The sequence below is a fragment of the Schistocerca serialis genome, chromosome 4, assembly GCF_023864345.2.
Source record: "Schistocerca serialis cubense isolate TAMUIC-IGC-003099 chromosome 4, iqSchSeri2.2, whole genome shotgun sequence".
Classification (NCBI taxonomy): Eukaryota; Metazoa; Arthropoda; class Insecta; order Orthoptera; family Acrididae; genus Schistocerca; species Schistocerca serialis.
This window is the reverse complement of record NC_064641.1, coordinates 69231401-69257604: the sequence shown is the minus strand read 5'-3', so window position 1 is coordinate 69257604 and position 26204 is coordinate 69231401. Positions and strand designations below refer to the sequence as shown.

Below are 26204 nucleotides of genomic sequence, written 5' to 3'. Positions count from 1 at the left end.
ATGATTTGGAGCAGGAAGCTAATGACAAAGGAGAAAGTGAGTAATTGATACTTTGTAATGATGTAAAAGAGCAGCAGTTGTTGAGATTAAGGCAGATGTTTTGAAGAGAACAGAAACAGAGTCTTTACCAGTACTACATGAAGTGGTTAGCCAGGCTTATGAGTTTATTGAGGGAGATGTGTGTGTGAAGTGTCATCAATTAGCAGTAGTGTTGATGAGCTTAAAATGAATGAAGTGGAAATAAAAAAAACTGACCAAAAGTATAAAGATGTGTGTGAAATTGCGAATAAATGTGATACCAGTAAGGAAGTGATGAGTGATACTCCACTAAAATAGGTAATAGTGTGAATGGATGTTAGAAGGTTAAAGAAGATGAGACTTTGATAATCAACAGTATTGTAGGTGCTCTGCCACAAATTGAACTTAGGGTAAATAAGATTGAAAATTAATGTGACAAAGTTTTTGATGAACGATTACCCAAGTTGTTGATCTGGGTGTAGTGCAAACAACTATGGACTTAGTACGATGGCGATGAATTGATTGTGGATGCAGTACAAGTAAGTAATATCCAAGATCTTGGACTCAATCAGAAAATTGTTGATGTAAATACTGATGTTCTTGATGTGACAGGAGAGTGTTTACAAGTAGTAAATGACACTGTTGATAATGTTGCTGTTCTTGCTAGAAAAGAATGTAAAGCTCTGATAATTAGTAACAAGGTACGTGAAATGAAATGTAACAAGTGTAATGACAGTATTGTGGCACTGAAGTGTGAGTTAGCTGAGAAAAATCATAAAATTAAAGAAATGTGCTGCATTTCTGTGATAGATATGTGCTAAGCATTAGAGATAGATAAAGAAGTTCACAAACAGTCCTATTTAGCGAGGAAGTGCAAAATGTTTATTTTCCATGTAAATTTGCAAAAAGTAATTTTCAGTGTCAAGATTCAAAAAGTAAATTTCTATACTTGTACTTCTCATGCAAGTGCAATGAGAACAATTCCAAAAGTGAATGCCAAAGAACTGAATGTGAATGTCAAAGAACAGAATTTCAACTTGAATATAATGGACATTGTATTTGCGTGGGGGTTACATGTACAAAGCAGTGTTTTTGCAGATGTTCTGAAACGCGGGTCCAATTAATTGTGAACCTACCAGCAAGTAGGGGGTTCAGTAATCTGCACTGAATTCCTTATGGGCGATATTGCTTACCTTAGCTGGGTGTCTCACCCCTCCTTTTTCCTGAGACATTCAATCTCTTCTACTATTCAGTATGTATCTTGTAAGTTGATCAGTAATTTTCTTCAAATTGTGTATGATCTTTAGTATAGTAATGTATTTGAGTATAGTTTTTTCTGTGCTATTTGTTTATACTGGATTAATGATAAGTAATTGAGCTACAAGAGGATGCTAGCAAGTATAAAATACAAGACATATATGGTATTTGGTAGAATTGATGGGAAGATGGATTTCTTTTGATTTGAAGTTGATCGAGAATAATTTTGTTTCACCATTAATAAATTTCCTTCAGACAAAAGGTAAGGTGAATGAAAAATGAAAAGTCTATTAGGTTATGTGAAAAATGTGCAAGTATCTGAAAATCAGGTAATCAGCCAATGTGTAGAGTCAATAGGAATTTCTCAGCAGAAATAAAGAGAGAATTTTCTGAATACACGGTACAGTACTATTTATGGTAATATATAAAAGTTAGAGATATTTGTTCATGTGTGTGAAAGATGCCTATGGCAATGTATGTGGAATGAGAAAGCAAAGTTGGTATGTGTATTGCACTTTATGTATCAATTTAAAATAATATGATGGAATACAGTGAAGTAACCGATTTAGCCAGTGAGATTTTGTTTATTATGTTATGACAGTGAAGTGTGTGTGTGTGTGTGTGTGTGTGTGTGTGTGTGTGTGTGTGTGTCTATATATATATATGAGGTGACTTGCCGAATGAAAGCACTGGCAGGTCGATAGACACACAAACAAACACAAACATACACATAAAATTCAAGCTTTCGCAACAAACTGTTGCCTCATCAGGAAAGAGGGAAGGAGAGGGGAAGACGAAAGGAAGTGGGTTTTAAGGGAGAGGGTAAGGAGTCATTCCAATCCCAGGAGCGGAAAGACTTACCTTAGGGGGAAAAAGGGCAGGTATACACACACACACACACACACACACACACACACACACACACACACACACACACACACACATCCATCCGCACATACACAGACACAAGCACTTGGAGTCGTTCCAATCCCGGGAGCGGAAATACTTACCTTTTATATATATATATATATATATATATATATATATATATATATATATATATATATATATATATATATATATATATATATGCCAAACTTTCAGGAAACATTCCTCACGCACAAAGAAAGAAAATATGTTATGCGGACATGTGTCCGGAAACGCTTAATTTCCATGTTAGAGCTCATTTTATTACTCCTCTTCAAATCACATTAATCATGGAATGGAAACACACAGCAACAAAACGTACCAGCGTGACTTCAAACACTTTGTTACAGGAAATGTTCAAAATGTCCTCCGTTAGCGAGGATACATGCATCCACCCTCAGTCGCATGGAATCCCTGATGCGCTGATGCAGCCCTGGAGAATGGCGTATTGTATCACAGCCATCCACAATATGAGCACGAAGAGTCTCTACATTTGGTACCGGGGTTGCGTAGACAAGAGCTTTCAAATGCCCCCATAAATGAAAAGTCAAGAGGGTTGAGGTCAAGAGAGCATGGAGGCCGTGGAATTGGTCCGCCTCTACCAATCCATCGGTCACCGAATCTGTTGTTGAAAAGCGTACGAACACTTCGGCTGAAATGTGCAGGAGCTCCATCGTGCATGAATCCCATGTTGTGTCATACTTGTAAAGGCACATGTTCTAGCAGCACAGGTAGAGTATCCCGTATGAAATCATGATAACTTGCTCCACTGAGCGTAGGTGGAAGAACATGGGGACCAATCAAGACATCACCAACAACGCCTGCCCAAACGTTCACAGAAAATCTGTGTTGATGACGTGATTGCACAATTGCGTGCGGATTCTCGTCAGCCCACACATGTTGATTGTGAAAATTTACAATCTGATCACGTTGGAATGAAGCCTCATCCGTAAAGAGAAGATTTGCACTGAAATGAGGATTGACACATTGTTGGATGAACCATTCGCAGAAGTGTACCCGTGGAGGCCAATCAGCTGCTGATAGTGCCTGCACACGCTGTACATGGTACGGAAACAACTGGTTCTCCCGTAGCACTCTCCATACAGTGACGTGGTCAACGTTACCTTGTACAGCAGCAACTTCTCTGATGCTGACATTAGGGTTATCGTCAACTGCACGAAGAATTGCCTCGTCCATTGCAGGTGTCCTCGTCGTTCTAGGCCTTCCCCATTCGCGAGTCATAGGCTGGAATGTTCCGTGCTCCCTAAGACGCCGATCAATTGCTTCGAACGTCTTCCTGTCGGGACACCTTCGTTCTGGACATCTGTCTCGATACAAACATACCGCGCCACGGCTATTGCCCCGTGCTAATCCATACATCAAATGGGCATCTGCCAACTCCGCATTTGTAAACATTGCACTGACTGCAAAACCACGTTTGTGATGAACACTAACCTGTTGATGCTACGTACTGATGTGCTTGATGCTAGTACTGTAGAGCAATGAGTCGCATGTCAACACAAGCACCGAAGTCAACATTACCTTCCTCCAATTGGGCCAACTGGCGGTGAATAGAGGAAGTACAGTACATACTGTTGAAACTAAAATGAGCTCTAACATGGAAATTAAGCGTTTCCGGACGCTTGTCCACATAACATCTTTTCTTTATTTGTGTGTGAGGAATGTTTCCTGAAAGTTTGGCCGTACCTTTTTGTAACACCCTGTATATATTATTAGGATTTATTACTACTGAGTGTGGTTCTGTATATTCATTACCCCCCCCAATATGAGGAGCAAAGAAGGTGTTTACTTCTTAGGTCATGAATGGCTAATGTAATGCTAATTGTATACTGGTAGGTGTGGTTTGTTATAATGAAAATCTGTTTGAGCTAGACAACATTTGGTATTATTTATGAGTAATTTGTGACACTGGGTGTGAAAAACTAACTGAAAGTATAATATCTGCTAAATTACTAGTCATATAATACTGCATATGGTTTTACATGCTGTTGGAAGTTGGTATTTTGTGTTCTGGGTAATGGTTGGCTTAGGGTGTTGTTGATACAGTAAAGGAAAAACATTTTTGCTGATTAACTAGTAGCAGTATCTCAAAAGATAATAACAACATTCTGACAACAGTGGACAATTTGATGACTTTTGGACAGTTTTATGAGAATCAAATTTTCTGCTTGAGTGAAGGTAGTGATCTAATTTGAGTGGCGTAATGTAATGATTTGAAGCAGCTTCCATCCCCTTAATTTCATGTAACTAGTAATTATGTAATGGTGGTTTTGTTACCTTTCTACTGTATAGAATGTGTGCTTAGTCATTTGAAATACAAGATTGGGTATTTGATCTTCAAGTCCAGAGAAGTGGGACAATGATTTAAGTTTAAGCACAAGAGTACATGGAACAGATTCCATTCTCCTCTTCGTGAAATGTTCAAAAATATGTTGCAATATTAGAGAAGGAAATTTGCTACTCACCATATAGCAGATTTGCTGAGTTGTGATACGCACAACAAAAAGATTCACACAATGCAGCACTAGTTAAAGACCTCCTCTCCTCCTCCTGGTCCCTACAGTGGAAACAATTTTTTGCCACCAACCCAACCAATCTGACTCGACCAAAGACCAATACTCAACCTTGCCTCACTCAGTTCACTCACCTATCCAATCGTGATCCATCCCCACTGCCTCGAAACCACCCCCTGTTAGTTTTCCAGAATTTCTTAACCTTGAACCTTGCCTCACCATCATTCCCCAAAACCCTCAACATGCAAACTAACCTTACATCCGCAGAAAGAACCGCAGTCCACCATCTAAAAACTGATCCTGACCTATTAATCCTACCTGCAGACAAAGGCTCCATCACTGTTCTATTGAACCGCAAGGATTACGTGGCGGAAGGACACCATCAGCTGTCAGATACTTCCACCAACAAACCTTGCCACAGTGACCGCATTCCAGTAATCCAGCAGGATCAACAGTCACACTACTCAAATCCTTAGGTCCATCCCAGAACGTCTCCCCAGAGTCCAGCTCTCTACTTACCCTTACCACTCCCCACACTCCCACCTTCTACATGCTTCCTAAAGTCCATAAACCCAAACACCCAGGACACACTATTGTGGCCTGTTACTGTGCCCCCACTGAGAGAATCTATGAACTTGAAGACCAACACCTTCAACCTATTACCTGGAACCTATCCTCCTATATAAAAGATACCAACCATTTCCTCCTCCGACTCTCCCCAGTTCCTGTCCCTTTACCACAAGGTGCCCTGCTCATCACCATTGATACCACCTCCCTGTACATTAACATTCCTAATGCCCACGGCCTTCCTGCTATCTAACACCACCTTCCCAGACACCCTGTGGATTCCAAACCAACAACCTCCTACCTGGTCGCCATGACCAACTATATCCTCACCCACAATTACTTCTCCTTTGAAGGCATTACCTACAAACAAATACGGGGTAGGGCTAGGAGGCACCCACATGGCGCCATCCTATGCCAACCTATTCATGAGCCATCTAGAGGAACCCTTCCTAAAAACCCAGAACCCTAAACCCCTCACCTGGTTCAGATTCACTGATGACATTCTTGCTATCTGGATTGAAGGTGAGGACACCCTATTCACATTCTCCAGAACCTCAACAACTTATCCCCCATTTGCTTCACCTGGTCCTACTCTACCCCACAAGTCACTTTCCTAGATGTTGACCTCCACCTCAGAGATGGCTACATCAATACCTCTGTCCATATCAAACCTACTAACCACCAGCAATACCTCCACTTCAACAGCTGCCATCCATTCCATACCAAGAAGTCCCTTCCGTACACCCTAGCCATCTGTGGTTGTCGCATCTGCAGTGACGAGCAGTCCCTCTCAAATTATACAGAGGGTCTCACTGAAGCCTTCACTGACCATAATTATCCTACCAACCTTGCACAAAAACAAATTTCCTGTGCCTTTTTCCAGTCTCCCACCACATCCCAAAGTCCCACAGTCCGGCCACATAAGAGCATTCCTCTCATAACTCAGTACCATCCGCGACAGGAGCAACTGAATTACATTCTCTCCCAGGGTTTTGATTACCTCTCATCGTGCCTTGAAATAAGAAATGTCCTGCCCACTATCCTTCCCACCTTTCCTACAATGGTATTCCGCCGTCCACCGAACCTACACAACATACTTATCCATCCTTACGCAATCCCTTTCCTCATGGCTCATATCCCTGTAATAGGCCTAGATGCAATACCTGTCCCATACATCCTCCTACCACCACCTACTCCAGTCCGGTCATTAACATCCTATATCCCATCAAAGGCTGGGCTACCTGTGAAACCAGTCATGTGATTTACAAGCTAAGCTGCAACCACTGAGCTGCATTCTATGTAGGCATGACAACCAACAAGCTGTCTGTCTGCATGAGTGGCCACTGACAAATTGTGGCAAAGAAGTGGCTGGGTCACCCTGTTGTTGAGCCTGTTGTCGAAAATGATGTTCTTCATAGCTTGTGCCACATCGATCCTTCCCACCAACACCAGCTTTTTTGAATTGCGCAGGTGGGAACTTTCCGTGCAATACGTCCTATGCTCCTGTAACTCTCCTGGCCTCAACCTTCGTTAGTCACTGTCCTCACCCATCCAGCCCCCTCTCTGTTCCCATTCCAGCACTACTTTTTATTTCTCTCCTTTCCACTAATTACCCCCCACCCCCCTCCCACTTTCTCTCCTGCCCTCCGCCTAAACTGCAGCACTTCAACTGTCCGCCACCCCCACCATACTATCCCTCCCCTCCCCTCCTCCTTACCCCCACCCAGTTGCCACTCCCATCATGCACTGGTGCTGCTGCTCGCAGTGTGGATTCAGTTGCCTGAGACTGCAGACTGTGTGTGTGTGTGTGTGTGTGTGTGTGTGTGTGTGTGTGTGTGTCTTTCTGACAAAGGCCTCAATGGCCAAAAGCTATAATTGTGTGAAATCTTTTTGTTGTGCCTATCGCAACTCAGCATCTCCGCTGTATGGTCAGTAGCAACTTTCCTTCTCTAGTATTCCATTGTTTGAAAAATATGTTGTGTGTATATAATGTATATGTAATGAATATGGCTTTCAAAAATGAAACTTTCTGTTGTATGTTTAGTTATGGTAAGTATTTGTAGAATATTTCATTTTGCTTTCCATGTACAACAGGGACAGCCACAGTGTGCCAAACTGCATGTGTGTACGGATGTGCTGCACGCGTGCCGTCCAGGGCTCAGTCCGCCTCGCCACTATTCGGCTTTCTTCGGTCTTTCGCGGCACTGCTCGGCACGGGGCGACATTAGACTAGCTATGCGATGCGACGTCTTTTCATCCGGCATAGGGTGCATTGGTTGATTCGTGGTGGCAGCCATGTTTATTCCTCGCTATTTGTTAGCGATTCGTAGCAAGTTTATAAGTACTGTACAGTGGTTGTTGCAATGGAACACACGCTCACAAAGAGGCGGGGTAGTGACACAACGTCACAAGCCTTCAGAGCTGAATGGGAATTGCAATATTTTTTCAAAGAGAAGGATGAAAATTCTCAATGTCTATTATACAGTAGCATACTCGCTGGGCACCACAAATTTGCAATAGAACGACATTATAACACCACGCACAAAGGACTTAATGATTTAGTTGGGTTGATAGATCAAACAAGTTGGTGGAATTAAAACGACGTAGTGTTATGCAGCAAGAGGGACCAAACGCGAGTACCACTTACAAATCTTTGTGTTTCTGATGTTTGTATTTGTACATATTTGTCGTTAGAATTCAAATTTTAGAGTTCACTCAATTTTTGTTTCCCTTTTTTAGCCGGCAACCGAATGTAGCCACCTGTCTTAAAGAGCAAGCTACAAAATAGCGCTTAAAATTGCAAGAGCGAATAAGCCTTTCACTGATGGTGATTTCATTAAAGAGTGTATTGTTGAGGCGGCGGAACTCTTGACGCCACTGGAAGTAAAGAAGTTTAGTGAAATTAGTCTTTCCAGACAGACAATAGCTCGCCGCATAGCTGGTATGGCAGCAAATGTCTACAGGCAGTTAATTGATAGTGCCTGCAAGTTTATTGCATTCTCGATTGCTTTGGACGAGTCGACCGAAATTTTGGACACAGCACAACTAGCGATTTATGTTGGTGGAGTCGACACAAATTTGCAGGTGACGGAAGAACTGTTAGATTTAGTGCCAATGAAACACACAACGAGGGGTACCGACTTGCTAAAAGCAGTTGAAGAGGCAGTTGAAGCCGTTGGCCTGAATTGGAAAATGTTAGTTTCAGTCACCATGGATGGAGCGCCAGCAATTCGAGGTGCTCAAAATGGGCTTGTAGCATTGTTGCGTAAAAAACTAGGATGATCGACAGAAGATTTGTACGGAATTCATTGTTTTGTACATCAAGAAGCTCTTTGTGCTAAGTATGCAAAGTTGGAGCACGTAATGAAGTTGGTAGTCACCATAGTACATTTCTTGAAGTCGCATGGCTTAGTACACCGTCAGTTTCAACAGTTTCTCATGGAACTGAACGAAGAGTACGGAGATGTTATTTACCACTGGGAAATATGTTGGTTAAGTCGAGGATCATGCCTCGAAAATTTTTTCAATTTAAGACTTGCTGTTGTCTAGTTCCTGAAGGAAACAGGAAAGGCAGAGCCAAAATTAGAAGATCCAAAATGGATTGCAGACCTCTCCTTTTTAGTTGATCTGACTGCACACTTGAACGCTCTCAATAAGACTTTGCAAGGTGAGTAGCAGCTTATTTCTGATCTGGTGAAAAAAAAGTGGATGCATTTAATAAGAAACTCGCATTGTGGAAGGAACAACTCATGAAAATGAATACCGCCCATTGCCCTACGCTCTCTAAAGTCAGAGAGAATGCAACTTCTGATGAATTCGTTTCTGTGTTGGAGGAACTACAGGCACAATTTTCTGAACGTTTTCAGGACACTGCCAGTTTGACATCTATTTTTGAACTATTTTCTAGACCCTTTGCCGGTTCAGTTGAAAGTACTCCAGTGCATTTGCAAATGGAATTAATCGATCTGCTGTGTAATTCCCGTTTAAAGGACAAATTTTTTTACGTAAAAACTGTCCAGGAATTTTACGAAGGTTTTCCTCGGGAAGTTTCCCCGTCTCCACAACTGCAAATGTTATATCAGTGTTTGGATCGACATACGTGTGTGAAAGGTTTATTTCGATTATGAAACTAAATAAGTCAGGATTACGTGGCAATCTGAGTGACGAAAATGTGAGAAACTGTCTGCGTTTGTCCGTGTACCGTCAGTTTGTGCCGGATATGTACTTTATTATGTCTACAGTGAACCAAAAATAATTAAATTAATGGTGATAACTGTGTTGTATTTGTCATATGTTTTGTTGAGAATAGTAGTTTTGCAAATTTTGTACAGTAGTTCCAGAATATAAAATTTTCTTGTTTCACATGTAGTTGGAATCACTTAATCCACATCATACTGCATGCTGTAGACTACTTTCAAGTCTATTTCTATATCTCAGCTTAAATGTTGTAAGAATTTTACGAGTGACGATGTGAGAAGCACGATATTGTTGGTGTAAAGCAGTTTCAAACCCAGCGTTATTGTTATTTTTCTGTAGATGTACGAACAGCCAACAAAGATTCAGTATTGCTCGACATGATGTGTTGTACAGAGCTTAATATCATCAAATGTCGTAATATGAAACTAAGCCACATGCTAGCAGGGTGGTGTTCCTTATGCGAATGCACTGTCGCGTGCGGCGTGTTCGTAGTTCCGCGCATGTGCGCGCAGTCAGCTGGTGTGGTAGTGGGGGACGTGTGACGTTAGAAGGGGGCGATCCGCATGTGTGTGAAACCTCGGCATGCGTGCTGCGTTCTTGGCCATCCCTGATGTACAATGATGGAGAATATACGTTTCCCAGGACACTGGCGAAACTGGAGGACATAAGGCCACCATTTTGACCTATAAATGGCATGGAGCCAACTTCAGCTAAGTGAAACAATGAAAAGTTGAATTGTGTAAGAATAATCAGTGATTAGACTGGAAGATGAGGAATTCCTTCCTTTTTCTTTCATTGGTAAGTCTGTGGCCAGATTAGGAAACCAACACAATTTTGAATCTCTACTTTTAACTATTTTGTAAAATTCTGTTTGTGGTTGGTTAGAAATTGGATTACATAGTCAGCTATTTGCCAAATATCTGTCTATATAACCTTGTGCGGTTGTGTAATGAAGGATGTGTATTTCCCACTGCTCTGTTTTTATTTCCCTCCAAAATTTCATCCCCCCTCCTCCCCCCCAAATATCTTTGAGATATTTGTACAGTACCAAAAATCTATAATAATAGCTCAAAGCTTCACCAACTTCACCTTATTGTCCAGTACATTCATTTTGTTAATCAGAATCTAATGGTGAAATTCAATTACCTAGAAACCGTGCTAATTGCAAAGTACCTGTAAAATAAAACTTCATTATTATGGTTCCTACGTAAACGTGTTGCTACATTTCATGTGAAGTAGATCAAATGTATATACAAATAAGAGAAGTATTCCTATAGCTAATGTTGGAGACACATTAGCAGCTTTTGCACTCATTTATTTTCAAAGTAATTAGCATTTTTATCAAAACAAACAGCATTATTTAACAACAATTACTGTCATACCTAAAAGGTCACATTCAAAAGAACCTCTCCTCACAATTCAGGTAATCACAAATGTAAATGTTTAACTGATATGAGCAAGATCTGTGTCCAAAATTACTGCACAACGTACAACTGCACAGATTACAAGTTGTAAGAGATGCCAAGTTTCATCTAAATTCCATATTTGAGAGTCTATTCAGTAACCGATTTTCAGTCATTGATTGTGAACCCTAATTGGTTTTATCAACTGTGTTAATCTTCAATAATACTTACTGTGACAATACGAACAGGCTGAGAACTGCTTTATTTCCAGATTTTATTTACTGTGCAAAGTGTGATCTTTTGATATGGCTACCATTTGGAAAGGAGAGTGTAATTAGGGAATATATTAATGATCTACCTGCCACATGTAGTAAACTTCGGGATCACTTCACTGTCAGGTTACTGCACTCGAGTCATCTCAATTTGGAATATCAATTGAGTGTAATATGTGGCTAGCTCTTTATCTATGCAGAAATTAATAGTGAATGCGACTTGATCTGGCCATAAACCACAGGTTATTTAATAACGAAGTGCAGTTAAAGTAACTGGACAGAAAACCTCGAGTGGAACACCTCATTTACAATAGGCTACTTTAGACAACCACTTTTCAGCCAAATTCGATAGCGGCGCAGCCATCGGAGGCACATTAGCATAGGTAAATACGGCTATGCTTCAAAGACAAGGACACTACAACAGGACATTTACAGTGAGAACAAAAATTCTTGAAGAAATTTAAAGATGTATAATAGACTGAACTACTCGTAATGAGTATAAATTTGTTTTCATCACTAGTTATGCTACAGTGTGCCATTTGGAACTTTGCCACCTTGTTTCCAGGTCGTATTTGAATATCCAAGTTTTGTCTCCTACGATAATTTCATCAAAAAGGCAGTATCTTCTTCAATGCATTGCAGAAGGTCTTCGAAAGCACACTCACCTCTGATTTTGGTCATCCATTAAGACCTTCAGGACAAGTTTACTGCAGATCTTTCGCGCTGCCAAATCTTCAGTGATAATGGTGTACACTGTCATCTTATCAACACCAATAGTGCTCCTCAGAAAGAATGTTGCCTTCTCCTCAGTGATTGCCATTCGAGTTCCTGAAGCATCTTCATAATACCTGCATGTTTTCCGAACCTACCAGTAACAAATCTAGCATCCTGCCTCTGAATTGCTTTGACATCTTCCTGCCTTATAGCCACGATTCACATCCCTTAACATCAAATAAATCACAGGCAACTGAAGATTAAAAAATGTATAGTACTGGGAGGAAAGTGTACAGTTGGGCAGTAACTGAGAGGATTTGTATTAAAGCTTTGATGTATATCTCCATTTTTACCTCATATGAAGTTTCATCAGGATTAACACCATTTTCGGTTTCTTCACTGCTGACTGTTCCTTCTTTCTTTCCTTTAGCTTTTGTTCTGCCAGTCTTCACATTCTCTTCTTTGACAGTGGGCTCCTGGAAGATACAAATGGAATGTGAAGTGTATAGAGAGTAATAAAGTACCCAACACACGGCAATGTACAACATGACATTGGGAGAAAAAAGGAGGGGTGGGATAGAGGGGGGGAAGGTTGAGTTAAGTTTCTTTCTGGTAGATAACTATTTCTTTCTGGTAGATAACTATCTACAACAGGCAGCAGTTTAAATCTTTTTTACGATATTTTATACCACATGTTGTGTGTGCTTTGCCAAGCAGCATAGTTCAATTGAGAAAACAAACCATGTGCACAACTGCAACACATAGGATCTACTTTTGCTCATCTAAAATAATCATAGTATCTAATATGATATGGTTAAAAATCAATGGATGTTATCCTCAGTTTTAAAGACTGTCATGTTCACCAAGTCTATGAGGAAAATTACAACCACCTGTTGCAATATCGCACAGACTTTTTTGCACTCACTTCAACTATGATTGTGTGGTTCAGGACACAGAACGTAAGCCATAAAAGATCCATGTGAAAATTGGTTAAAACTGCTGTTTATAACAGGCAGTTATTGAAACTCTATCTACAAGCACACTCTGATGTCTGTAGTGATTTAATATAGTTATGAAATACAAATACATAAATTGGCAATTACTATAGTATGTAACACACACTGGTAATAGTCCTCATAACACCTTGATAATAATCTTCTCTAAATGTCCTCAATTTGCCTGGATGCACTGCTGAAGGCTCAATGGGAAGGTTTCTGTAATACATCTTAACATATCCTGCAGAATGGTGCTTATTTCACAGTAAATGGCAGTCCTAAGTTCATCAACTGTCTGTAAATGACTGGAAAAACCCTTTCCTTCACATAATCACATAATAAATAATCGATAGCTGTTAAATCTAGGGAACAGGATGGCCATCTCCCACTGGTGAAGTGGGGTATCATCTGGTTTGGAAACGATTGAGTGCAGCCATAATTCAGTGTAGTGTGTAAACCATTCACAGTCTTGTTGGAACCAGATGTTATTCTGCTACATTTTGTAGTAGTGACTTGCATTCAGTGTTGCTATGGATCCAGTGTCATCCTCAAAAAACTAGGATCAATAATCTCATACACAACAACTGCACATGATATCACAACATTTGGATTCAACAAGAGCTTTTCATGTAAATGTCTTAGATTTCCTGAAACCAGTAATGGAAGATTCGCTTATTAACATATCCAGTTGTGAAAAGTGTGCTCCATCTTATATTTGTGGTTGTTGGAGAAATTGTGGTTCTCAGTTAAAGTGCACGTCATTTATGTTGGCGGCCGAATTTAGGTTCGTTCTGCGCATCTGACGTTAAAAAATACAGTCAGCAAATGAACAGAGAACGACGTTGCCAGATCTCGACAGCAGAGCAGAGCACGGACGAGTGTCTTCCGTTTTAGAAACGTTCAGTCATAAATAAAGTACTAGAACGAAAGCAATGTCTTGATGGTTCCCACTGCTTTGACACACTTATCATTTGATTTCACAAAAACTATTTGGCCCAAAAATTAGATTTTTACACATCTTCTTGACTGATACCTTCCCCCCATAAATAACTTAATTTTGTTTCGATGTTCAACCCAGTTATTGTGCAGCATTAAATGTAGTAAACCATTGCACGAAATTTTGAAGAGTTTGCAGAGGTAAAAGTCCATAGCGTATACTTTCCGTATGGTCGATTTTAGTTGCCACAATGTTGGGAATGAAATGTGGACAAGGTACCTAAATTTCATATAAAATTTACTGTATAACAATATCTCATTTAATTTAAGTACCACATAGGTGTCGTATGTAATATTGAGAAATATTCCGTCTTTCGCGACTGTAATTAAAGTTTTATTTACATCGGGCGCGTTTGGCTTTATTTTAAAGCACTTCAATCAGTCAAAGGAAGTGGGGGGGAAGGTATCAGTCAAGAAGATGTGTGAAAATCTAATTTTTGGGCCAAATAGTTTATGTGGAATTGAATGATAAGTGTGTCAAAGCAGTCGGAAACACCATGTGTCAGCACAGGCGAGCAGTGCAGTGACAAAATCGCGCACAGCGCGGAATGCGGGGAGCACGTCTCTGTAGCAGCAAAAGGGTTAATGCGGCCGCGGTGGCTTTACTTCATAAACTGTGCGCTCCCCCCTAAACGTAAGCTTGCGAACTATACTACACTATGGCACTGCTTCTCTTGGCGAGTGCGTCATGTGCAACTGGCAACGCAGCAATCTCCCGTGTCTGGGCGGGCATGCGCGAGCCGCCAAGATAAAAGAATTCAACCATAGTTATTGCAAGAATGCCAACACAGTTAACAAGTATGTTTTGACTATAAATGTCTCAACTCTTGAGCCACCTGCAGTTTACATGGACGAAACTTCAAATCATACAGTAGGTGGCTCAATGAACACCTGGGACTGTACTATCATGTCATGCACACTTACTCCATGTTCTAACATTTGTTACCCAGTCTGATGACTTATTGTTCAAAATATCACGAATGGCTCTTCACTGTCTCCCCTGTATGCAACTACTGATCCACTGGGTGCAGCCAAAGGGTGATCACTGTTCTGTTGCAATGCCTATTGCCCCATTAGCAACTGCACACAGTACCGTTCCATGGTACATTAGTTGCTTTATTTCCTATTTAGCGATGTATGCATCTGCAGCATTCAAAGCGCATTTCGTCAGGTTTGCTAACTGCAACTGGTAGATAAAATTATGTTCCACTATGCAGATCCACAAATGCACTTACGAGTGGCTTCTGGATCTCACAGCATGAACAAAAGCAATTGGGGAAAAGATGTGAAGACACAGTCTGTCACGTAACGTGTAGCCCAACGAGTACCAATAATGTCACTTTTTCTTTCTGTGTTCTTGCTACCTCTGCTCATTTGTGTCGTAGTGTTCAGCACTGAGTGATTATTACAACAGAAGCATGTGACACTGGACTTGAGAGCTGAGCAGGTAGCATCCAGCAATGCCAACATGGCTATTCAAGCCAGAACTCGCTAATCTGTTTTCAAATTGACCAGAGGTCATTGGTCCCATCAGATTAGAGAAGGATGGGGAAGGAAGTCGGCACTGTCCCGTCAAAGGAACCATCCCGGGCGTTTGCCTGAAGCGATTTAGGGAAATCAGGGAAAATCTAAATCAGGATGGCCAGACGCAGGATTGAACCGTCGTCCTCCTGAACGCGATTCCAGTCTGCTAACCATTGCGCCACCTTGCACGGTAGTGATTTAGGGAAATCACAGAAAACCTAAATCAGTATGGCCTGACGTGGGTTTCAACCGTCGTCCTCCTGAATGCAAGTCCAGTGAGCTAACAAATGCTCAGTGACTTGTAGTTGCTCCTCTAGCAACTTTTCACACTCATGCAGCTATTGCAACAGATAAGTAGGTGCCAGAAGTCACAATATCTGTGCAACAGTTAGTTCTGAACTGGTTTCAAGTGCAAGAAGATAAAACCGATAATCCATGGTGAACATAAACCATGCACACAGTCAGAGTGTACAGACATAGTCACACTGCAAGTCATTCACCCAGCAATGGCACGTAAGTGAATGACCCTTCTGGTGATTTTGAAGGCTGAAAATGCAATGGCAATCATTCAAATTATGTTCTCGGCTGCAACACCAGTTGGCACAGTGGCAAGAACAGCATCAGTCTTGGTGTATGCAAATTGTACCAATTTGCTCATCAATCTGAGCATGAAGCTATTTCCAGTTCCAGCAACTTCAGAAACAAACAAATGCAGAGCAATCTAAGACTTTTCTCTGGTTGGGTGTGAGTGCATTATGCCTGACTGTGTGATTTTCAGTTGGTACGCTGCAATCTTAGTTCACATCCAAGTCAGGCTCTGAAGTGGCCATAACCATGCTCGATTCAGATCTGACATCACAATCTTCATCTCACAATACACCAAGAGCTTCAAGAGCATTCGATAACTTAGGGCTCTCTGTTGTCATCTAATGTCAACAGCAAAAACTTTTTTTGGATCGAGGGCTTCTTGAGCGCCCCTAAGACGTGTGCCATTGTTGACGTAAAAGATAATCTTAGTTTCAAAAAGAACGGTATAAATGGGGCAGTTTATAGGCGCGGTTCTCAGCAAATTTGTCAATGCTTGTATGTGGTGTTTTCAGCACTGCTGAGATGTTCCTTTTCCACATCTGCCTTTTGTCATCTTAAAGGGTGATTTTGGCACTTCAGTGTCACCCGTGACATCAATTCTTCATCAGTGGGCTCTGTTTCATGGGTTTTATAGACTGGTCCTTAGCTTGCTGCAAACTTTGCGAGGCACCTGTTCTCTCAAGTTTCCTGGTCTTTCCTCACATTATTCAAAGCTGCAGGAGCCCAAAAGGCTTGTGTCCAGCACCTGTCTAAAACAAAGCGACCTTACTTGGCCTTTCTTTATTGTAAACTTGTTCAAAAATGTAGTCTATTCATGAGATGTGACTTGAGATTGCAAACCATCTCAACTGCTACTCAAGTTGTGTGCCATCAAAGAGCTTCCTTTTTGATGCCTCCTTTTTCTTAAGCTGTTTCTACAGACAACTGAGTATTTTTGTTGATTAAATTTTCTAAGCTTTGGTTATATTTTTTGAAAAGTAATTTATAATACCAATCTCAGAATCAGCTGACTAAATGTCCATCTCAGCTTGCTATAGCTTGACAATTCCAGGATTACAGTAACTGAACACTGACTTGTCTGCTCCACTGAGGAATCACATGATTTATTTTTTAGCGCTCTATTTTCAGAACTGTTGTATTCTTGCAGGTTTCATGAGGAAAATGAAATATGCAGAATTTATTCTTTTTTCTGCAAGTCTTATGACGATTTTGTATCTGATACTTCTTTACCCATTGGTGTAATTGTTCATCATGCTTCGCAAGATTGAAGCATCACCTGCTCAGTGTACGCAATTACAACAGCAGAACACACATCAGGAGTATCTTCAATCCAGATAAGAATGTGAGCATGCACTGAATCCCTCATTTGAAATACAAAACAGCTGAAGTAGTCAACGACATGTCTTTTCAATATGTTTGTCTTCAAAATTTTACTGTATTACTGCCGTGGAAATGTGTTGATAGAAATAGCCTATCACTATTAACAGAGGCAATTGTAACAACTAGAGAGGAATATCTCTCGAGCATTGCTGGAAAGGCGTATGCAAGGATAATCCTGAAGAGACTGGAAACCTTGGCTGCTCGAATCTACTCTGAGTCACAGTGTGGATTTCGAACTGGCAGATCCACAAGTGACATGATATTCACCTTGTGCCAACTACAAGAGAAGTGCTGCAAACACAGAGTGCCATTATATGTGGCTTTTGTTGACCTCAACAAAGCCTTTGACACCGTCAGTAGGGAGGGACTCTACAGCATACTGGAAAAAATTGGATGTCCCCCAACTTTGCTGTCTTTAATAAGATTTTTTCATGATCAATATGCGTGGCTCTGTAATCTCCTATGGCAGTAAATCTAAACCACTCAGTATGAACTGTGGCGCAAGACAAGGCTGTGTGTTGGCACATACACTTTTTGGAATTTTTCTCTCGGGTCTGCTCCAAGTGGCTTTCGAGAATTGCAATGTTGGAGTACATCTGCATACTAGGAAAGATGGAAGGCTTTTCAATGTCAGTCTTCTGAAGAGTAAGACAAAGCGCTGTGTGTTGGCACATACACTTTTTGGAATTTTTCTCTCGGGTCTGCTCCAAGTGGCTTTTGAGAATTGCAATGTTGGAGTACATCTGCATACTAGGAAAGATGGAAGGCTTTTCAATGTCAGTCTTCTGAAGAGTAAGACAAAGCGCTACGAGATAGTCGCTCGTGAACTCCTGTATGCTGATGATGCTGCAATTGTTGTGAACTCCGCAGAAGAGCTGCAAGAGCTAGTATCAAGATTTAGTCATGCATGCCACCTATTCTCGATGAGTGTAAACAGCAGTAAGACCGTAATTATGGTTCAGGGTACTAACACAAAGCCGAATATCACACTAGATGGCACTACTCTGCAAGTCATAGATAACTTCTGCTACCTTGGATGTATTACAGAATCAAACATGTCTGTTGACAAGGAAATTGATGCTCGCATTGGAAGAGCTGCGACAACTTTTGGCAAACTCTCTACACGTGTTTGGAAAAACAACAAACTCTCTTTGACCACCAAAATTATTTTATATGAAACTTGCGTCCTCAGCATCCTTTTGTATGCATTGGAAACATGGACTACCTATGCCAAACAAGAACGTCGCCTTAATGCTTTCCACATGCGGTGCCTGAGATCCATCCTCAGCATAACGTGGAAGGACAGAGTGACCAACGAAGCAGTGCTATCGAAAACTAACTGCAACAGTATTTCAGCTATCTTGAAGCAGAGACGACTCCCCTGGCTGGGACATGTCCACCGTATGGATCCTGACAGATTACCACGTGAGGTGATGCTTGGAGAGTTCTCTATAGCCAAAAGACCTGTAGGACATCCTGTATTGAGGTTCAAGGACTCCTGTAAACGAGATATGGAGAGCTTTGGAATCGACACAAACAGATGGGAGGCACGGGCTAGCATTGAGACCAGAGTGGCGTGATGATACATCATCTGGAATGTCGAAGCATGATGAAGGCTTGTTAGACAGATTAAGGCAGAAAAAGCTTCACAATGCTACCACTGCTCCTGCCTCAGCAGCCAGATACACTTGTGACAATTGCGGCAAGAGATGCAGTGCTGCCATTGGCTTGACAAGTCCTATGAAAAAATGCAACCCATAAACACACAGACACTGCAACAATCATCTATCAAGATGTCGTATATATATATATATATATATATATATATATATATATATAAAAAAAACAAAGATGAGGTGACTTACCGAACAAAAGCGCTGGCAGGTCGATAGACACACAAACAAACACAAACATACACACAAAATTCAAGCTTTCGCAACAAACTGTTGCCTCATCAGGAAAGAGGGAAGGAGAGGGGAAGATGAAAGGAAGTGGGTTTTAAGGGAGAGGGTAAGGAGTCATTCCAATCCCGGGAGCGGAAAGACTTACCTTAGGGGGAAAAAAGGACAGGTATACACTCGCACACACGCACGTATCCATCCACACATACAGACACAAGCAGACATGATCTCTTTCTCAACGCTTCTGTGATCATAAAACGTGTTCATTCAACCAGAATCTTTTTTACTGTTGCCGTAACACTTGGCTGGAAGTACTCATGGGTCGTCACAGATGTTTCCTATTCTTCTACAAATCCATTAGAACACTTGGATAAAGATGAGAGAATGCATATTCTTCCACATTTTTTGGCGTGATGATAGCAATGTTTTTCTGTTTTTTTTGCTGTATGAAAATCTGTCTACTTTTGCACTCCTTTTCTTTGAACACTCATTTAATGACTGGTGGCTCGAATTCTTTATTCACAAGCAGAATGTCTTTATCGATTGCTATTCTGCATTATTCAGAACTAGATGTCTTGGAAGCCATTCCAGCTTCAGCAGTATGTCTATGAACTTCAACTTGAGTGACTTGCATGAAGACAATAAAAGAAAATTCATTATGCCCGAGTATAATTTGTAGCGAGCCCCGAATGACAGTTACTGAAGATGATGTTCAAAATGGCTCAAATGGCTCTGAGCACTATGGAACTTAACATCTGAGGTCATCAGTCTCCCAAAACTTAGAATTACTTAAACGTAACTAACCTAAGGACATCACACACATCCATGCCCGAGGCAGGATTCGAACCTGCGACTGTAGGAGGCGCGCGGTTCCGGACTGAAGTGCCTAGAACCACTCGGCCACCGTGGCAGGCTGATGCCTAACAACGAGTTCGAGAATGCAAATCAATATTATGCTTGTTGCAAATGTGATGCACTGCCACAGTCATGCTTTGACCAGTAATTATTAAATATAGACTAAAATGTTCACAACTAACAGTAACCTTTCCATTACTTGCCTCTCACTTTCCAGGCCAAACAGTGACGATCGACTTCAAACCTTGTTATGGAACTTCATTGCCGTTGAAGCTTTGACTGACAGTTCTTCTCCATCAAGACCAGAAAAGGACAGAATAGCTCGACTGAATGCTGCTGTGCTGATTTCACTAACTGTCGTACTTGCCATAAGCACACCGAGTTCTGACTGCTGTCGCATCAAAATCACTCTTTTGCTATGAGATGATCGGCTTCATGTCTGCTGTGCAAGGAGCAACAGTTGCAGCTTCCGTGCACACTTTACTGCCCTCAGGGTACGGCCTTAAGTTTTCCTGATGCGTAGAAGCTTGAAGATATGAGTAGCCACCTCTTTTTCACCTATTCTTGCAAAATATGCTACCCAAGGCAGCATGTGATGTATTTTCTACTTTTCACTTTGGCTTTCATGATAGCTTTGTAGAAGACTTTTTTTTTAACATGCAGGTTGTTCGCAGAGCTAACCAATTGTTGGAAATTGACAGGGTAGTGTTTGGCATCCAGACGATTGTTGTTCTTGATGTAATTAAAAGGAACTTGCATGACTTGTGGTCAAATCTGTAATTTCCACTTGATATTAATTGACAGCAACTTTTCTGTGATCACAATGATGCCAACATCCATAGATCACAGGGCAGTGGCTCATATACTTCTTTCACGACTTGTGGGAAGTTGCAGATGACCCCTTTTTGCTTTGTTTGAATTACTCTAGGATACTTTTGGATGTTGGCATATGCATGGAATGATGCAAGAAGCCGCTTTTCTATGAGTGACAAGTCAGTGAAGACAGGACGCACTTATTTCAGTTGCATTTTGATGTACTTTGCTCGAGGAGAAATGTGACGTCCGATAAACAATTGACAGCATCTTGCATATAATTTTCCATCACCAACAGTCATACTGTTATCTGCCAATGGCTTATGAATCTTACTGATTTGTACGCCATATCAAAAGAACGTGGAAACATTTGGCAGTTGGAAATATACCAAGACCAATGTGTTAACTTCTGTCAAAAACATTTTCACTATCGTTTCACGTAATTCTGTTCTTCTGAAAAATCTTTTCCATTCTTAGTCTTTATCACATGCTTTTCTGCCTTCAATGTTGCAGGAAGACCTTACAAGTTTACCAGGTCTCTTTGGTGGTCGACCAAGCTTATGCACTGCAGGTGATGTGGGAAGCATTCTACAACTACTTTGAATATTGCTTTCTTTGCTATGTCTTACCAAACATACACAAATTGTTATCTGCAGCAGTTCTGCTGTGAAAGCGAACTGTTCACGAGGGACAATCTTTCTTATTGAAAGCTGCTATCAAATTTGAGTCTAGAGAGAGTCACGACTTTAATAATTCTACTCAGCTATTTTCCGTATTGTGCATCTCTTTGCAGAGTGCTCTATATTTCAATAACCATATCAAATCGGATCTTATTTTACGCCAAAATGGGTGTAAAAACAACATCAATTTTTCAATTACGCCCCAATAACATTTATAGCATCATTGTTTTTTCCAGAAACGCCCTTTATTTGGTTCTTGATTCAAAGTAAACCATTTTAAAGGAACCAAACAGCACACCAACGCAACTTTTTTACGTACAATAGATAGATCTTTAAGAGCTGAACTTTTTGGCACTTCATTTATGTAGCTAGCAGCAGGTGCTCATGAAATATTTCAGTTTTTCCTCAAATCAATAATTAGATTTGGATTGGTTATTCTAGGAAGCCTTGTTTTCACTCCACTAAAAATCTGACCAAAGAGAGTATGATACAAGATTTGAGTTTCATGTCCCATCGACATCAAGGTCATTAGAGACTGAGCACAGGCTCAGAATATTTCAAGGCTGTGGAATTGAACCATCCTGGCATTTGCATTTGCCTTGAGCGATTTCAGTGAAATCCTGGAAAACCTAAATCTGTTGCAGGTCCAGAGAGCTAGCCACAGGCGTTAACTTGCGAAATTTCTTACACTCTACAACAAATGTAGGTTTTTAATTTGGTTAAAGATACAAGAGCTTTTGCTCCAGACTAAAATTATTTATTGGCATTTGAGAAAGTCTCTGGACAGTCAGAATTTTTACACTACTAACAAACAATTTGAACCGGGCTAAGCTGAAGCTACAGTGTTATCTATGACATATAGTGTACAAGGTGTCACAAATTCACTAAGTAAAACAATCTATGCTTACACGAGTTGTACCTATCTACCACATGTGGCCTCAAACAAAGGAAAAACCGGGAATCTGATAATATATGGCAAATAGGGCCAATTAAAATTTCTAGATTCTAATATTTTATTGTTTGTGTCTTTTCCCAATACTTTATTGTGCCTGACCTTGTATGTATCATGACATACTGCATATTTTCAAACATCTCTGAGTGCCATGCAAATTTCTTACTAAATTGTCATTTGGAAATTACCTTTGTGCTTCTTAGAAACTTTGGCATCATTATCCTTCTCCAGTCAATCATCACAATTTCAGTATGTGTTTATGATATAAAAAGTATATTTTTGAGAATTTTCTTACGTTCACAAGTGTCATGTGTAACTTATTGCAGCAAACTGTAAGCTGTTAATATTGTGTGTTTTGCACACGTTATAGCTGTAATATCATATTCTTTTTGGTTTCCCCCTTCAAAGCAGTGAATACTGTCCACAAATTGTCTACATTTGTTGCACTTAAGCATTACTTTTGACATTGTTACAAGAGTTATTAGTGAGTATAAAATGGAACAGCACAGTGCTGTCTTCAACAAATCTGTAAATTTTATCTCATGATTCTCTCCTGTGATGTCATGGACTACAGACTGTGGAAACTGTCAGCTATGTACTTTCATAACACTTGTCAAGCTATTGATAGCCATCATACAGATGCAGTGCTCTAAGGGAAGAACGGTTCAAGTTTTAAGAGAATACCATAACTGATTAAGCACAGGGTTGAGATGTACTTGCTAGAACAGTTTATAATGGAAGGGACTCTTACGGTATAATTACGATAACGAAACTAATAAACAGTGACTACTGTGTAATAGATGCAAAACAAGCCACAAGCCTTTAGATAGATAGATGCTGAATGGAACACATTTCATCGTCAAAAGGCAATGCATGAAGCCTACAATAACTTCCATAACAGAATCCTATTGAAAGATTTTTCACAAAACCCAAAGAAATTCAGGTCATATGTAAAGATTGTCTGCATAATCAAAGTTAAGAATCCAGAGAGTGATGGATGACACAGGAAGGAATCAGTCTGTATTGCTTCTATAAATCATTTGAGCCTTTATGTTTGATTATATTGGCCTACATCAACATTAAAATCACTAGCACTATTTTAGGATATCTAGCTGTGTTGATAGTTGCTTTTTATGTTTTTTCATTTTTTTTCCTCAGCAATCTCTACACAGCGAATAAATTAACAATAGCACTTGCCATATTTTTTTATCAGAATCAATAACTGTGCACTTTTCCCCTCGCCAAGAACTGGAGGCAAAGAATGGAAATTAAATTACTATGATTGCTGCATTCCCCACTGCTGAAGTCATTTGTCACCCACAATCTCTCATGTGATTACAGGCTGGGGTTGGTGTTTCCCTCTCATGTAGATATCTGAAGTTCTGACTACAATGTTCGTGATGGCTCAATATTCAACAACAGACAAAATTTTAAAGTGACTAAAGCATAAGTGCATTAATTTAACTGTCTTAGGCATGTCATGAACATACAAGGAGCAACCATTTCACTATACTAGATTTCAGTGATACACATGAGACCATTACACAACATCACTTACTTTTTTAAATGTAAATTCAGTAATTACATGTATATCTGACTTAACAGGACTGCCACTGCTGTACTGTCATTAACAAAGTCAATTGCAAATGAATCTCACATGTGTCAAAACTTTTCACAATATATTTGAAATTGCAGTATTCACACTAAACATAGATGGAATGGAATGTCAATGGCGCTTCACAGTGACTCTGCGAGAACATAAAAATCATGTCACAACACTGGCTCCTCGGAACTGATCTATATATAATAGAGAGAAACATTCCACGTGGGAAATATATATATATATATATATATATATATATATATATATATATATATGTGTGTGCAGCTCTGTTGCCATTCTACATTTAATAACATGTTCTAACTCCACTTATCTTAATATGAATGTTTGTTGCTTAATAATTTTTATTTTATCGCTTTCTTTCCTCATAACAGAGACAGTTGCACTGGGATTTAATACTGTACAACATGCATTCTCCAGTGAAAGAGACTGAATAAATGAAAGAGAATTTTCATGTCGAAGTACATGGAAATTAAAAATGTCTACATTGCACAAAGATAAGAATGCATATTGAAACACTGGGAAGTTCTTTCCCTATAAACAGGGCATCAATAGCAAAAGTCACTTCCAACTGAGGGAGAACACTATTTTCTTTTCCACAATTGTTTGCAATTACAAAGTTAAACACAAAAAATGGGTGATATGTACTATCTTCTACACACTGATCTATAGATTTGTATATTTTTTTGTTAAAAAAAAAAAAAAAAAAAAAAAAAAAAAAAAAAAAAAAATATTCATGTCTTGAAATGTTTGCATGACTAATCCAGTTCCATCTACAATTTTTCATACAAGCATTGCTATTAATACCCTTTATGAACTTTACACTGAGGTGACAAAAGTCTGGAAACCTCCTAATATTGTGTTGGACTTCCTTTTTCCAGCATAGTGCAACAATTAGATGTAGCATGGACTCAACCAGTCACTGGAAGACACCTGCAGAGATACTGAGCTAGGCCTATGTCCCATAAATGCTTGAAGGGATTCATGTCGACCAATCTGCGTGGGCGAATCATACATTCAACTTGTCCAAAATGTTTCTCAAACAAATCACGAACCATTGTGGCGCATTATTATCAATAAAAATTTCACTTATGTTTGGAAGCATGCCAGTCAATGATTGGTTCACTTCGACCGGACCAAGTCCATCCCATGTAAACATAGCCCACTTCATTATGCAGCCACCACCAGCATGCCCGGTGCCTTGTTGACAACATGGGTTCTGCACCACGCTTTAATCCTACTATCAGCTCTAATCAACTGAAATTAGGACTCATCTGACAAGGCCATGGTTTTCCAGTCGTCTATGGTCCTTGATATGCTTACAAGCCCCCAGGAGAGGCACCAAAAGCACTGTCAGCAAAGCCACTTATGTTGGTTGTATGCTCCCATGGCCAATTAATGCCAAATTTCTCTACCCTGTTGTAAGGGATATGTTAGCTGTACGTCCCACACTTATTTCTGCATTTGCCTGTTACCCCGACAACTTTATGCAAATGCCTCTGCTCTTGGCCTCATCAAATGAAGGCATCAGCTACTGCGTTGTTTGTAGTGAGAGGTAATACCTGAAATTTGGTATTCTTGGCAAACTCTTGACACTGTGGATCTTGGAATATTGAATTCCCTAACGATTTCCGAAATGGAATGTCCCATGCATCTAGCTCCAACTACCATTCCGCATTCAAGGTCTGCTGATTCCTGTTGTGTAGTAATAACCACATTGGAAACATTTTCACATCAATCACCTGAGTACCATGACAGTTCCACCAATGCACTGCACTTTTATACCTTGTGTACCACCATCTGCATACTTACTTATTGCTATTCCATTACTTTGGGCACCTCAGTGTATTTTGGTCTTTAATGGAGTTCCCATTATGCTTCACTTCTTAAACCTGAGAATAGGTTCAGACTTTTGTTAAAGACTGGCCATCTCTCCTTACAAATCTTATCAGGCAGTTTGATACGAGTGTGATGTTACTCGTAGTGTGAACAAATTAAAATATAACAGGA

The 26204-nt window shown here is 40.2% G+C and overlaps 1 protein-coding gene across 4 annotated transcripts in view; it reads right to left on the bottom strand.

The window, feature by feature from the left end:
• The window catches only part of LOC126473940 (heterochromatin protein 1-like), a 154047-nt gene that overhangs the window by 20220 nt on the left and 107623 nt on the right, over nucleotides 1-26204 (bottom strand). For all 4 annotated transcript variants that reach the window (XM_050101302.1, XM_050101300.1, XM_050101301.1 and 1 more), the window contains one exon: nucleotides 12243-12365. In XM_050101302.1, coding sequence (XP_049957259.1) covers nucleotides 12243-12365 — 123 coding nt within the window. The remainder of the gene's footprint in view (nucleotides 1-12242; nucleotides 12366-26204) is intronic.